Below are 15,633 nucleotides of genomic sequence, written 5' to 3' on the forward strand. Positions count from 1 at the left end.
TTCTGAGAGACCTAATGCTTTCACCATCAGTGTTCGTTCTACGTGTTTTGGAATGGTTAATATATTATTGGGTGGAAGATATAGGGTTTAACAGTGCATTCACTCACGGGTTAGAAAACGTAGCATCAACCCTAGGCATGTTATGAATGATGTTGTACATGGTTCACTAAAAATTTGAAACCAGCTATACAAAGTTTTACCCAGTTCATTATTTGCTTTAGATTTTTGTATATTTATTATGGGAAACAATGAATTGACAATATATATATATATATATATATATATATATATATATACACTAGGGTCGGCCCGGGCGGGAAGCTAGAAAAAAATATTTTATATGAATTTACATTAATATATGAAGCATTTTTTTAAAAAAAATGTAGATTAAAAACGATATTATAAACAAAAAAAATATCTAAGTATCTTAAATTTAGGTGCAAGGAAGTACACTTAAAAATGGAAAAATTAACAAACTTGAGACTCATCCACTCCACCTTGAATTATTATTTTCTTGTGGTTTTTGCATTGCCATATTTTGGTCAAATTGGGTTTCATGGAACCAAGTAGCCACTCGAGAACAATCTGATCTCATCTTAGTCAGAGTTCAAAGACCACACACCATAACATGTAAATAGCTAAAATATGTTTGAATTATTTATTTTTTTAGCAAGAGAACATTAAGATAAGAAATCTTGAAACAGTTCAATTTAAGTTGCATGCTTCTCAAGAACAACTAATGACCACTATTAGTCTACTACGAGTGAGTATGAAAGTAGATACCCCTTTAACCGCACACCACATGACCATTATTGAGCACATACAAATCATGTCTCAAACTACTTACTTAAGTTAATCAAATGATATACATACAAAAGCATACATTTTGACTTTAACCACACACCACATGAACACAAACACAAATCATGTCTCAACTAAATGATATACAAAGCCACACACTTTGAGAACATGAATGGGTTCCACCATAAAAAGCTAATGACTTCAAAAACCCAACTCACTTTGAACAGAGCAATAAACATACATTTTTAAAAAATTGTTCACTTTAACAAACTACTCATGAAACCACTTAAAATGGTCACACAAATGAAATGGTAAACAACGCAAAACACATTGAGCAGATGAACGGGCTCCATCTATAAAAGCTAATGACTTTCAAAAAGATAAAAAGGGTTCCTTAAACCACTATGTAATTAAGCAACAATCAAATATCAAATACTTTATTATCTACTTTTCTATAAACGTAAATAGAGATGTGGAAAAATACCAGTTCCTGAAGCTGTAATGGCCTGCCTATAGCTCTTGTCTTGCACATCTCCAGTAGCGAACACACCAACCACGCTCGTATTAGTGGTACCAAGCTTGGTCACCACATACCCATCCTCATCAAGCTCAAGCTGCCCATCCAAGAACTTCGTCGCCGGCTCATGACCAATCGCAAAGAACAACCCATACATTTTCAAATCCTAAATATCACCAGTAACAACGTTCTTCACCTTCAAACCACCAAGCACGCCTTTCTCTGCTGCATGATCTTCAACGCCCTGAATGTATCTCGCCTCCTCCATCGCCGAGTCTTCGCCGCCGATAACCACCCGAGGCTGGTTCCTGAAGATCGGAGTGGCACCGTCGCATACAGCACATGCCGAGATCCCTCCGTTCCAGAAACCATCAGCGCCTTCGCTAGATCCGGAAAAGCTCAGCCGTTTCGCAATAGCTCCAGTGGAGATGATGACGGCATCGGCGCATCGGCGAGCTCAGTTCTCGAATCGGTGAAGAACTTGAACGGCCTCAAGGAGAAATCGACCTTGGTGACCTCTCCGTGAAGATCTCGGTGCCGAACCTCTCTGATTGCTTCCGGACGAAGATGACTAACGAACGCCAATGCATCAATTCTTCAGGATTAGGCCCAGACACGCGATTACACAGCCCAAGCCCACACCAGAGTTAGTGAAACGGTGAGTTTCGTACTCGGGACACGTGGCGCGACGGTATGAAGCGAGTTTCCTAGCTGGAATCTTAGACCACCTCCATCGGTGGTTCCAATGAGGGGTTCTAAAGTGAAAAAGCAAAAAAAAAAAAATCAAAAATGCTAAAATCAGAGAGAACCGCTGTCTAACTAAGAGGAAGTAGAGTTGTTAGAAACCCCATACGTGTCGTTTTATTATTGGATTTTCTCTTTTGTGCCTTCTTCGTCTTCTCTTCGTCTTCGTTCTTTGTTTTTTTTTCTGGTCTGAGAAATCGATGGGGACAACAAATCGGATGGGGATCATTTTCGGTGGTGTATATGAAACGTGGTTGCTATCAAGGAGATCGCCATGGAAATTGCGACGTCGGGGATTTTCATCTCGAGGAAGATCAGTCACCCCAACGTCATCCGCTTCGTCGACATGATCGAGGTTCGTCTTCTTTTGCTCTTCTTGACATGATTGAGGATGTTGTTAGCTTGTACATCTTTCTTGGACCAGCTTCACCACAACAGGTTTGGCTCTTAATGCTCTGTTTTCTCTCTTATGACCTTTGTCTCCTTTGCTTTCTGAGACAATTAGTGTTTGATTCTAATAAAACCCTTGAATCAATTTAAACAAGTAAAAAAGTAAGGAAACAGATATAGGAATTTGACATTTAGAACCTCCATCTCCATGTAATGACGATGTTGGTCAACTTGTTGCATGCATAAGCTTTGATCTGTTATGTTTCACTTAACCAACAGAAAGGGTCCACTTTTATTTGAGATTCTCTTTTGCTTATCATTGTGTGTTTTATTTTTATGGAGAGGGTAAAGCTGAAAGCTTTTTAACTTTGCTGCAGCTACGTAGGGAAAGGATAGCTGAAAGGATCATGGCGCTTCAAGAACTTGTACCCACTGTTAACAAGGTCTCTATCTTTCACCTTCTCTACGGCAGCGCAAGATGCTGGATTCAGATACTATGGAGGTAAGCTTGATGACATTGTGTATGTACATAAAAGGAAAATAGAGACTTGTGTTGGATTATGAATAGCTCGTTAGCTGTAATTGATTCACACACCCACGGGACTTGCGAAATCTATTAACATGCCCACATATAAGTTGCTTGAGTTTCTATTTAAGATCAAGCTTTTAATGATTGTGTATTGTGTTTAATGAGACAGAACATAGGTTACGTGATCATAGCTTACAGTGTGTATATTTCTTGTGTCTCTTGTGTGTTTGCAATAGCTTATAGTGTGTATATTGCTTCTGTGTGTTGTGTGTATATTCACTCAGACTCGTCTCTTGCTTTTGCAAGTGGAGCCAAGACACACATGTGACATCTAAAAAGACAGTAGCATGTGACACAAATGAACAACAATCTGATCCAATCTCAGTTCCATGTTTGTTCTTTTTCTATCACTTCTTGTCTCTTGAACTTTGTTGTCAAAACGAAACATTGTGCTTGATTATTAGTGTTTGTGAAACATAGGCCATGAACATTTGAATGTTGCAGAACCTACGATCAAAATGTTGTTTGATTGACCTTTGCTTATCTCTGTTTCTATAACATTTAAATTTGATAACTAAACTTTTTTAAAAAAATTGTTTTTAAGAACCTTAAAGGGGTTCTCCCATTGGACCTTCACAAAAGTAATTATATTAACAAGGGTTCTTAACTTCATAAAGTATACACTTAATAATTAAACTAATGGTTAGAACCCATCATGCTCTTATGTGGACAGTCTAGGAGGGAGTTAAACACTCTTTTATATAATTAGATATATTAGTCAGGCATAATTTGTCAAATGAAGAATTGAGAATTGAGAAAAAGTTACAAATCAAATCAAAATTATACTCCTTCCATTTCATTTTAATTGTCGTTTTAGGTTTATGCACACGGATTAAAAAAACATATGATTTTGTATATTTACAAAACAAAAACACAATTAACTGTACACCTAAAATTTTTCAATCAAAAATAAATTGGAAAATCTTATTAATAAATTGTGCATTAAAATTCTAAAACAACACTTATTTTGAAACAAATTTTTTTTCCTACAACTACAATTAAATCGAAACTGATGAGGGATGTATGTCCTAATACTTCATCATACAGAATTACAAATATACATCACTATTGCTTTTCAGGAAGCTTCTGTTTCTTCTTCCGTGCGGCGGGAGTTAGCTCCATTGTTCTCATGGGGGGAGATAGTGTTGTTTACCAAATGATTCGAGAAAGAATAGTGCTCGCACCTTCTTTTCTTCTTCTTCGCCGGTGTTCCGCTGCTTCTCAGTCGATAAAGGAAACAAAATTTGCTAACCGGAGCAGCAGTTTATTTTATTAACCGGGTTAAGACCCGACCCGTAACTTTAGAGCCCACAGCGACAACTGAAAGTTTGAAAATTGAAACTACATAACTGGGCTTTTACAAAGCCCAATAGTGATGGCTGTGTCATGTGTGTTTCTTCTAAAACACGTAATGGCGAAATGTTAATAACCATAAAGAGGAAGGGCCTTTCTATAACACTTACTAGAAGGCTGATGGTGAGCCACTGAGCCGGTAAAAAGGATTATTATGTAGTTTTCAGACATTTGAATAAGAAAAAAACTAAAAACGTGCATACCTATCTAAGTGCCAAAAACAAACATGTGTCTTTAAGTACCGTGTCTGTGTCACTCTTCACTCTTCACAATTTCAAACACTCTTTTGTCTCCTGAAAAAAAAAATGGCGGCAGCTTTACAAACGAACACACGGTTGAATCCGATCAATCTCGTTCCAGGCAGATCTCTCGCCAATCCTTCTCGCGCGCCGTGTAGAGTAAGGTGCGCCGCAGCTTCACCGGGGAAAAAACGGTTTAACATCGCTCTCCTTCCCGGCGACGGGATTGGTCCGGAAGTCATATCCGTCGCCAAGAACGTGCTTCAACAAGCTGGATCACTCGAAGGTGATGTTTCTTGCTCAATGTAATCTTACTGTATTGCTTAGACAGCAGCCAACTGAATTTTTAATGTCTTGTATTACAGGACTGGTGTTTAACTTCCAGGAGATGCCTGTCGGAGGAGCAGCTTTGGATTTGGTCGGAGTGCCCTTGCCGGAGGAATCCTTTACAGCTGCTAAACAATCTGATGCCATACTTCTTGGAGCTATCGGAGGGTGTGTGTTCGTTCTTCTACTAGACTCTTGATTTAGAGATGTGCTCCAAAATTTTATTCTCAGCTCTGAGTTATTTGGATGTATTCAGGTACAAATGGGACAACAATGAGAAACATCTGAGACCTGAGATGGCTCTGTTTTACCTTCGAAGAGATCTCAAAGTCTTTGCAAACCTCAGACCCGCTATAGTTTTGCCACAGGTATATATAATAAGCCTATCTTCGATTTGGTCAGCTTATATCACTTGGGACTATTTTGCTTGAATTATTTGTACTTTTTACTTATTACAAAAAAAAAAAAAAAAATTGTACTTTTTACCAGCTAGTTGATGCTTCCACCTTGAAGAGAGAAGTGGCAGAAGGTGTTGATATGATGATTGTAAGGGAGCTTACTGGAGGTATTTACTTTGGAGAGCCAAGGGGAATCAAGACCAACGAAAATGGCGAAGAAGTCGGCTTTAATACAGAGTTCTACGCTGCTCATGAGGTACTTACTACGTACTACTACTCTTCACAATTTTCTCTCTGTGATATTGGTTAGATATGTATAATGATAATAATGAATTTATAATATTGTTCAGATCGATAGAATTGCTCGTGTTGCATTCGAGACTGCTAGGAAACGGCGTGGCAAGCTGTGTTCTGTCGACAAAGCCAATGTGTTGGACGTACGTTTGATACTTGTGTTTGAATCTGTTGATGTGTATTTCTAGTGATGCTAATTTATTTTTTGGTCATATAGGCATCAATATTATGGAGGAGAAGAGTAACAGCGTTAGCCTCTGAGTATCCAGACGTTGAACTAACACATATGTATGTCGATAATGCTGCAATGCAGCTTATTCGTGACCCCAAACAGGTTCTCTGCTCGTCCATTGATTAAAAATTTAAAAGTGGTAGCTAGAATATCAAGGTGTTTTTGATCTTTTGCAGTTTGACACAATTGTCACCAATAACATTTTTGGTGATATATTATCTGATGAAGCTTCAATGATCACTGGAAGCATTGGGATGCTTCCATCTGCTAGTCTCGGTGTATCGGTAAAATAAAATTAAAATCTAAAAATGTTCCAAAGGTTCCTTCAACAATATCTTGATTGTTAAAACTTGTGTTGAAATATCAGGGACCTGGACTGTTTGAGCCTATACATGGTTCAGCACCAGATATAGCTAGTCAGGACAAGGCAAACCCATTGGCCACCATTCTCAGCGCTGCAATGCTTCTGAAGTATGGACTTGGAGAAGAAAAGGCTGCAAAGAGGATCGAAGACGCGGTCTTGGATACTTTGAACAAAGGGTTTAGAACCGGTGACATCTACTCCCCTGGAAATGTATGTATGCTGATTTTCATTTTTCTTATAAATTAGTAAGCACAGTTATTAATATGTACTTAAACGATCTTGTGTTTTTGATAATATGAAACAGAAACTGGTAGGATGCAAGGAGATGGGTGAGGAAGTGCTAAAATCAGTGGACTCCAAAGTTACAGCTACTGTTTAAGTTTTAACGATGATTGAAAGCAGATGAGAAAGTGGTAGCCCTTTGGTTTCACGGTTACTTATATGCTAATCCATGTATAAGAAACGTAATATGCAAGCTTCTTGATAATAAATTTGGGATCAATTCTGCAATCTAAAGAACAGATTCTTCTCCAAAATGAATGTTTTTCTTTTCAATATATTTTAGCACATTAGTCATGCTAATGTATATATAGCATTTCGTCAATCAACTCTAGTAAAACAATCCATAGTTTATAACCTAAAAATGATCAACACCCACGGTTTTATCTTAATTCGTGTTCCCGACCAAAACAGCTTTTGTTATTTAAATTCAACTTTTATGTTAATGTGGATTTGGGAATCTAAAGGAATGCTATAAACTTATTGGTAATGGTAGTTATCGTGGTAGTTAATTTAATCAATGAAATGAAAAGCAGTTTTTCGATAAGATCATGATTGGTTTTCTTATGAGAAAAAGTATGTAACAGTAGTGCTAATAATCGCTTGTTTAGAGCAGCATACCAACACAACATTGAATATTAACTTAATCAAAACATAAGCTCTAGATTAAGTAAAATAAAAATTAAAACAATAAAGTTTGATGTGGTTATGATAACATTATGTGGCCCATTTGTACAATGAAAATTCAAATCTATTACACCAAAAAAAAAAAAAAATCTCAAGTTTAATAGATTGAGGATAATCGCATGGATGAATGCAGATGATAAGTAATTTTGCTTTAAGGTAAACTAAATGTCTTTTTGAAAGGTCAAGTTATCGATATATACAATAGGAGAATAAGGTGTCTAGAGAGAGTGTACACATCAGAAAATTTAATCAACCAACGGCATGATGTCATGTCACATCAATCTAAACAATTTTCGTTATATACTTTTATACACGAATGGTCCATAACCAAATTTATGCTTCCTTTTATATTCTAGGTCAAATCTCCAAAATAGCACATTTCTAAGTTTATATCACAAAAATAGCACTCAAAAACTAAAATGATCAAAATAGCACATTTTATCCTTTGAAAATTTTAATTTTTTTATTTTTCAAAATTTGAAATCTTATCCCCAAAACCTCATTTCTCAACTCTAAACCCTAAACCCTAAACTCTAAAATCTAAACCCTAAACCCTAAACACTAAACCCTAAACCATAAACCCTAAATCCTAAACCCCACCCTTTAACTCTAAACTCTAAGTTTGTGACTTTTGATAAAACATTAAGTACTATTTTTGTGACTTTTGACCTTGAGTGCTAGTTTGGGAACATAAACTTGATTTAGTGCTATTTTTGTCTTTTTCGCTTCTTTTTAGCTCAAACCCACCAATTGTCCTATCATCTTCTTTATCTTCCCATTGCCGTGGCATTGCCTCTTTCACCTTCCTATAATTAATGGCTATTCAACTCTTGCATTTCCCACAAATTTACAACTGCATATATATATATATATATATTTCCTCTCTAAATCCTTAAGCTTAACCTATTTCTTCAAAACGAAATCATCTTACCAGGCTATAGATACTTTGGTTGTGTCAACGAAAAAATAATTAGTTTACAAAAGAATTTTGATTCCTCCTTATCAATTATCGTATGTGATACGTCTGCTCAAGATGTTTTAGCAACGAAGAAGTCTGTTAAGTAAAACATTTTCGAAATGGTCTGAGCCAGAGGCTTGATCCGTGTGGTCTGAGCTGCGAGCCAACCGTGAGCCTTCTATGCATCACGATTCACAAGAATCTTCATCGTTTCATCTCTGTATTAAGTCTGAGCTCGTGCTCCGACCACCACCGGATCGACTCCTTCTCCGTCGCAATTGTCTTTCGCCCTGGCATGAAGCTTCTTCTATTCAAGTCACCTATATGTGTCGCGTCCAGCTCTCACTCACCGTCAGCTCCTCCTGGAATCCATCTGTGATGCAGTTCTCTCTGCATCAATCTGTCTTCAGCTTCCAATCCGGTCACAGCATTCTTCTCTTACATCCATGTCTCTTCCTCTGCTCCGTCGCTCGTCTCCAAGTCAGCAAGCTCTGACCGGAATCCATGGCCACAAAAATCTCCTCCGTGGTGTTTTGAGAAGCTAGCTCCGACGTCGCCCTCGCGAATCGAAGAGCAACAATGGTCAAAATTAGCTTATTTCATTTCCGGTCATCCATCAGTTGATATTTTCGTTTCTGACCATTTGGAACTTATGAATTTGCAACTTTTGACGTCAAATCTTGGACCCCCAGCATATTCAGTTCCATTATCCCTTATATATTAAAAGAGGAGCATTGGAGTTAATGCTTTCACACCAATTAGGACACGTGTCTATTGGAGAGAGACTCTCACAAATTAGTTTCCTTATTTGATTTTTCTATTTGCGGATTTCTTAAAGAGTTTCCTTACTCTAGAAAAATAAGTAACCAACTCATGATTTGGAGTTCTCACGTAAAGCTAATGCTACGGATTTGTCTCTTCTTCATTCTTACCCACCTTTTACTTCAACCGCACTGTTTTTAATGAAAGGTTCGGAGTTCTACGTATCCCCCGACTCAGGAAACGACGACCCAGTTACCCCAAGGCTCGGAACGTTTAGACACGTCGTGGTTCAAGACGAGTCCCTCGGTATCATCTTTAAACGAGACATGACCATTCATCTCAATGAAGAACTCATCCTGAACACTTTGAAGAAGAGCACAATCTGTATCATATTTCAACGAGACATGACCGTTCATCTCAAAGATGTACTCATCACTTTCAAAACTAAATATAATGCAACCATTATAACGATACGCTTTATAGTTCATGCAACCATTATAACGAGACATCACTTTCAAAGATATTAAAACATATTTAATATTATAATACATAATAGCCACAAAGGTCAACCCTGGTTAAAACCCACAAAGTGAAATCCAGGAAAGGGTTAAAGATTTTACTTACAGACAAAGTTGGGAAGCCACAGAGGTCAACCATGAATGTCGTTTACAAAGAAGTTTTTCAGAATTTGTTTGAAGAAAAAGACATATAAGTAAGTATTTGCTGTGTTGCTTATGGTATTATATGTTCTTACGAGAAGTCTTAAATTTTTGATATATTGTCTATGTTGCTTATAATATTTTATGTTTAATTAACAGAGGTTGTGCGGCAAGTTTGTGCAAGAACAAGTGTTTTAACGTGGAAGGTATGCCGATTGCGTACTTTTATATAGTAAATACTCATGTTTTAAAGCAAACAGTTAATATAAGTAATTGCAGGGACAATTACCTATCGACAACTCAAACACACACAATTTGCAGGCAAACCAACTGAAGTTATGCGCATCAAAATTATATGTACTCTTCAAGCTGCTATGTATACCATTTATACAACTACTTTTCAGTAATTTCAAGATTGCAGGATCTCTGTGCATGTTTTTAAGTAGACATTTTTTCATTCAACAAAGTTTATTAGAGCGAAGTTTATTAAAAAGTTTGGTTCCGTTCTAAACTTATCTATGTTGCCTTATACGGACTATTATGCGTCTGAGATTTTTAGTTGTTTTTTTTTTGACCAATGTCATCTCATTGCTTTAGTCGTATTTCCTAAAAATGTAATCATAAAAATAACATAGACGCACACAAAAATCAAATTTCATATATCATTCAAGTGTATATGATATATACTGTTTTCCCATCCTCACTTATTTTTACGATCGCATTTATATAGTTTCAACCAATGAAAATTATGGGATCCTTATGATATATACTGTTTATGTTATATCATAAAAACATGTATAATCACAGTTAGAAAATTAAACTTATGTTTCCTTCCCTCTGATTTCTCTTAAAGCCAATATAAAGAGAAACATTTTTCGCAAAGAGCCGAGTATATAATGTTTTTTTTATATTTTGTTAGAAAGACTGTAATTCGTTTGTTTCCGAATTTATATAGGGGATATATAGTGTTTCTATATAAATATTAATGTTCAATATTCGCAAAATGTTGAATACGAAGTAAACTTTCACATTTAGTTATTTCCTTTCTCTCACATGGTATCATAAGTTTAATAAAAATTACAGTTATGGCAAAGATCATTAAATTTAATGTTTTATATAGATTATTTAGAAACATAATATTCTTAGATACCGAGTGATTCTAATTTTCTTATCCTTGCGAACTTTAATACAATACTGAAAGGGTTGTCACATCCAATGTACTGTATTGGTATGTTATGTATAAGTTTGTTTCGTTTTTGATTAGTTACTTAACTCGGTCGTGTAAGATGGTTCAGCTAACAATCTTCATCTTATTTCCATTATTTGTGTAGACCTTTGTGGAGCTATGGTTGTTGTAGGGGAGTGCAACAACTTGAAGAACTAGGACCTGGCGAGATATTTTCTTATCAGAATACCAGGATGGAGTTCACTTTGGTTAACACAGAGTTTGAACTTCTGACTTTACTCATATTTTGTTTTGAGAAACAGATCTTAGTTTTCATATATATCAATATGCTAACTCACCAAATGAATTACAGGTTAAAACACTTAAAGTGTGTTGCCTATGGAAAGGAAGCAGTGACTTTGAATGAATACAACCTTAACTCACGTGCTCCAGTGAATGTCTGTGTTTTGAGATCATGGAGAATCCATTGGGGAGAAGGTTAGCTATCTAATATTGCATATTTTGCAGATTAAAATATCTTATGTATTTTATACTTCTTATTTAGGTGGTTTCAGATATATCACTAACTTAGAAAGCTCTTCTCAAGTCTTATTTGATCATGACATGGCAGAAATACCAAACTTCAGATCGAAGTAAGTATCTTCTAAATTAATACTTGCATGTGTTTCTTGGTTGGCGATAAGAAAATAGAGTGCCCTAATTTGTATCTTCTTCTGCTTCTATGGTCACAGAATTCCTATGCCGGCAAATTGAAGTTAATGTTGGAGTGTCTATTGAATTGAAGATTTTTTCGTTTAATTAGTATTCTATTTACATTTATATTTTTGTTTTGGCTTTCAACATCTTACTTAAGAACTATTATGATAAATTTTATAATTATGCATCTTAATAATAAATGAGCTTTTTAGTTATAAGAGAGTTCTTCTATTGTTTAAATATGCTTTTACCATTCTTGAAACTTTCCTCCATTGATATAAAGTCCTACTTCATCAATTATATATTGCAAATACATACTCTATTTTTGATTTCAAACATTAAATCACCGAGTGAAATACCCCGCGCAGGGCGCGGGTTATCACCTAGTTTCCTATTAATCGATCAAATACTTGAAAAGTCTAATCATTTGGAACATAGCTACGGGTTTTGTTTGATGTTTTAATTTAATAAAGAAAATAAAAGTTACGTTTAAAAAAAGCAATAAATCATTTTATTATACTTGTAAGTTTGTTTTTGCATATGTTGTGTGGGACTTATTTTATAATTAAGAACTCGTTATTACACATAAATTCCAGTTAATATTTGTATTTTAAGAACTCGTTTTTACACATAAATTCCAGTTAATACAGAAAACACTCATACTCATTTTTATCAAGTTTCTACTTAGTGCTAGAGAAAACACTCGTACCTATAAATTTAAACTCAATCCAACCCGAATTAAGAAAATGAAAAAAAAAATTGAAAGTTAAATAAAGCCAATCGAGTCAATGACAATATCATACACTTTCTTATGTAATAGTTTAATATTTTATTAAAGTTATCTAATGCTTAATAATTTTACTAATTCATTATTTCTTAATGATATATTTCCATGATAACATTTTAATTAAAAATGAAGTAGAAAAATATTACATAGTCAAAACGAAAAATGTAATAAGATGACGATGAAACTTGATTTTTTTTTTGAAAAATACATATAAAATCATTTACGGTGACAATAATAATAATCTATTTCTTATGACCAAACATGAAAATATATATCAAAATGAGTTTGATTTTCGTATGATCAAACATGTGTATTAATTTCGTATGACCAAACGCATATAAATAGCAATCATAACGACATCCTAATTTTAAATTATAAAATTACTATTAAATAGACATTTACAATTATCTTTTGTCAGTTTAAAAAAAAATATTTGGTCAAGATTAAAAAATGAATAATTATCTTACAAATCTCTTTTATTTATGATTTTAAGGAAAAAAAAGTTATTTTCACATAATGGCAGGTTTTAATTGAAACATTAACAATCTAATTTTTTTATTGGCACATGAAAAAGTTATTTTGGTTTATAATTTTCTTAACACAAAATTACCTATGAAAAAGGAAAGTTAATTATTTATAAGAAAATTAATTTACAGTTTTATTTTATTTAGATTTTTAAAAAAGAAAACTTACTTGTTTTAGAATTATTTTTTCTTTAATATTTTTCATTAAAAATTTTCTTGTTATTTTATAATTAAATAATAAGAACATTTTTACAATTTTCTTCTGTTTAGTCTTTTTAAAAAGAAACATTACTTATTTTATAGTTTGTTTTACTTTATGATTTTTATTAAATAATTTCTTGTACTCGTAAGATTTTATAATTCGTTTTTGTTTTATATATTTTTTAAAGTTAATATTTTATTTTACAATTTTATTTCTTTAGTATTTTTAAAAACGAAAATTATATTTTTTAACAAAAAAAAAGAAAAATTACTTTCAAATAACTTTTTACAATTATTTAGTTGTTTAGGATTTCTAAAAAATGAAATAGTATCCAATAATTTTAACAATATCTAATTGTAAAAAACTATGTTATAGTAATTGTCTTTTTCTAAAATCTTAAAAAGAATCTTATAATAATATTTTTGTAATAATAACTTTTATTTTCTAAATCTTTTTTAAATCATAAAAAAAAAGATATCATATTTTTGACACATGTCATAATCTTAGAAAATATATTGACACATGTCGCGATCATGTTAATTAGCAACTTTGAAGAACCAAGTCTTATATATTAAGATTATATTTTTGTAAACTGATTTCTCAGGTATAGTAGTGTATCCCATATTAGCTCTGACATCAAAATATTTTTAGCTATTAACTATTATCGTTAATTAGGAACTGATAAATAATTACATCTTAGTAACAAATATTGATTTTATGGGAAAGCAACATATCACAAATAAAGTTTACGGTGTATTTTATACTTATTGTAAAAGAAAAATTATTCATTATAAGGTTAGTGTATATTTTTTGCCATTTTCATCATTTAAAATAAATCATATACAATACTAAAACGCAAATATAAGCCATGGAGAGAGTGTCCATATAGGATAGGAAAATCAACCAATCAGAGAGTCCGACGAGTCCGACGTTACCATGTCTTCTCATTTATTTTTTCGTAAATATAAGACAGTTACCAATAAGCCATCAAAACTTTTTTGGACACATATACAAGAATCACTAAGTATGTAATCACAAACTCTTATGTATAGTTACAATAATATGAATTCAACTTTCAAGACTCCGATACTTTGTTTTGTAAAAAAAAACAAGTAAGTGACTAAGCTAATATATTCTTTGAAAGTGAAAGAACATTAACAAATATGAAAAAACATAGTTTTTTGTTTTCGTGACAAAGTTAAGAATATACAATACTAAAAGGCAAATATAAACCATGGAGAGGGTGTCCACGTAGGATAGGAAAATCAACCAATCAGAGAGTCCGAAGTTGCCACATCATCTCATTTATTTTTTCGTAAAAAATGAAAAAAACAATACCATACTAAAAGGTAGGAATGTCAAACAGGTTGATCCGTCCCATTCCGTCCCGCACCGCAGCGGGCTCGTCTTCGAGCGGGTCACAGCGGGTCAGGCCCGCGCGGGCTGCGGTCTTCAAAATGGCTGACCAAACCCGTACCGCAAAACATGTAGGCCTTTGCGGATCAGCCCGCAGGACGTATAATTACAAACGGACATATGACTCCTGAACGCTTCAAGACATGATTCATGACGCTTTATCAGTTTCATGACGCATCAGTAAATGAGTTTAGTCGAGGATTGGACTGGATAAAGCAATACACTTGTTAGTTGAAAATTTTAATTGGATCAAAACACTAGTTTATTTACTTTTGTTAGACTCTAAACATTTTAAAAATAAATAATACATTAGTTGCTGAATCCAAATATTATAACTCATAAGTTCATAACAAATGCTTTAGTTTTCTGAATCTAAAATTAAATAAAACCAATACCAAATCAAATATGCTAATCCCAAAAATAAATAAAAAGAAAACACCAATCACACTTCTTGTTCTTCATCTTTATCACCAACAAGCGACAAAAAAATGGAGATTTATCTTCTTTACCATCAACTTCATCTTCTGCGAATAAGAATAATAGAAAGTCAGTTAAAGATATATGAAACCTAAAACTCCAAAATGTATGATAATGTGAACAAATACAGATAGGCAAAACTATGAAGAACCAATTGCGGGAACTATATCTTCTTCTTCGGTGGAAAGTGAGTTTTTAAATTTCTTATGATGACTCGAAGAAGCTTCACTAAAAGGCAAATATAAGCCATGGAGAGGGTGTCCACGTAGGATAGGAAAATCAATCAATTAGAGAGTCCGAAGTTGCCACGTCATCTCATTTATTTTTCGTAAAAAATGAAAAAACAATGCGGAGGAAAGGATCGAACCCGGGTTAGTGTGACATAAATATAGAGCAGTTACCACAAAGCCATTGAAACTTTCTTGGACACATATACAAGAATCAATACAATACTAAAAGGGGAATATAAGCCATGGAGATGGTGTCCACGTAGGATAGGAAAATCAACCAATCAGAGAGTCCGAAGTTGTCACGTCATCTCATTTACTTTTCGTAAAAAATGAAAAAACAATGCGGAGGAAAGGATCGAACCCGGGTTAGTATGACATAAAAATAGAGCAATTACCACTAAGCCATTAAAACTTTCTTGGACACATATACAAGAATCACTAAGTATGTAATCGCAAATTCTTATGTAAAGTTACAATAATATGAATTCAACTTTCAAGACTCCGATACTTTGTTTTGTAAAA

The 15,633-nt window shown here is 33.9% G+C and overlaps 2 protein-coding genes and 1 pseudogene across 5 annotated transcripts; 2 read left to right on the forward strand and 1 right to left on the reverse strand.

Annotated features, from left to right (window-relative positions):
- Positions 1–1,015: 1,015 nt before the first annotated feature.
- Positions 1,016–1,937, reverse strand: LOC106325543 (annotated as a pseudogene).
- A 275-nt stretch (positions 1,938–2,212) lies between these two features.
- On the forward strand, positions 2,213–3,485 carry LOC106325541. Of its 3 annotated transcripts, none has more exons than XM_013763588.1 (3): positions 2,213–2,500; positions 2,830–2,954; positions 3,288–3,485. In XM_013763588.1, exons 1-3 carry the CDS (start codon positions 2,306–2,308, stop codon positions 3,307–3,309), a joined length of 342 nt encoding a protein of 113 aa, XP_013619042.1. In that variant the 5' UTR covers positions 2,213–2,305; the 3' UTR covers positions 3,310–3,485. The 3 variants fall into 3 exon arrangements, with proteins under 3 accessions (XP_013619042.1, XP_013619040.1, XP_013619041.1); XM_013763586.1 differs by having other exon boundaries at positions 3,266–3,476; XM_013763587.1 differs by having other exon boundaries at positions 2,213–2,417; positions 3,266–3,476.
- A 1,172-nt stretch (positions 3,486–4,657) lies between these two features.
- On the forward strand, positions 4,658–6,830 carry LOC106324796 (3-isopropylmalate dehydrogenase 3, chloroplastic). 2 transcript variants are annotated; one of them, XM_013762778.1, is made up of 9 exons: positions 4,659–4,919; positions 4,999–5,128; positions 5,217–5,328; positions 5,450–5,614; positions 5,709–5,795; positions 5,870–5,986; positions 6,061–6,168; positions 6,252–6,458; positions 6,553–6,830. In XM_013762778.1, the coding sequence occupies exons 1-9, from the start codon at positions 4,700–4,702 to the stop codon at positions 6,625–6,627; spliced, it is 1,221 nt and encodes a 406-aa protein (XP_013618232.1). In that variant the 5' UTR covers positions 4,659–4,699; the 3' UTR covers positions 6,628–6,830. The 2 variants fall into 2 exon arrangements, with proteins under 2 accessions (XP_013618233.1, XP_013618232.1); XM_013762779.1 differs by lacking the exons at positions 6,252–6,458; positions 6,553–6,830 and having other exon boundaries at positions 4,658–4,919; positions 5,870–5,997; positions 6,061–6,121.
- Positions 6,831–15,633: the final 8,803 nt, after the last annotated feature.

Source organism: Brassica oleracea, chromosome C2, assembly GCF_000695525.1.
Source record: "Brassica oleracea var. oleracea cultivar TO1000 chromosome C2, BOL, whole genome shotgun sequence".
NCBI lineage: Eukaryota > Viridiplantae > Streptophyta > Magnoliopsida > Brassicales > Brassicaceae > Brassica > Brassica oleracea.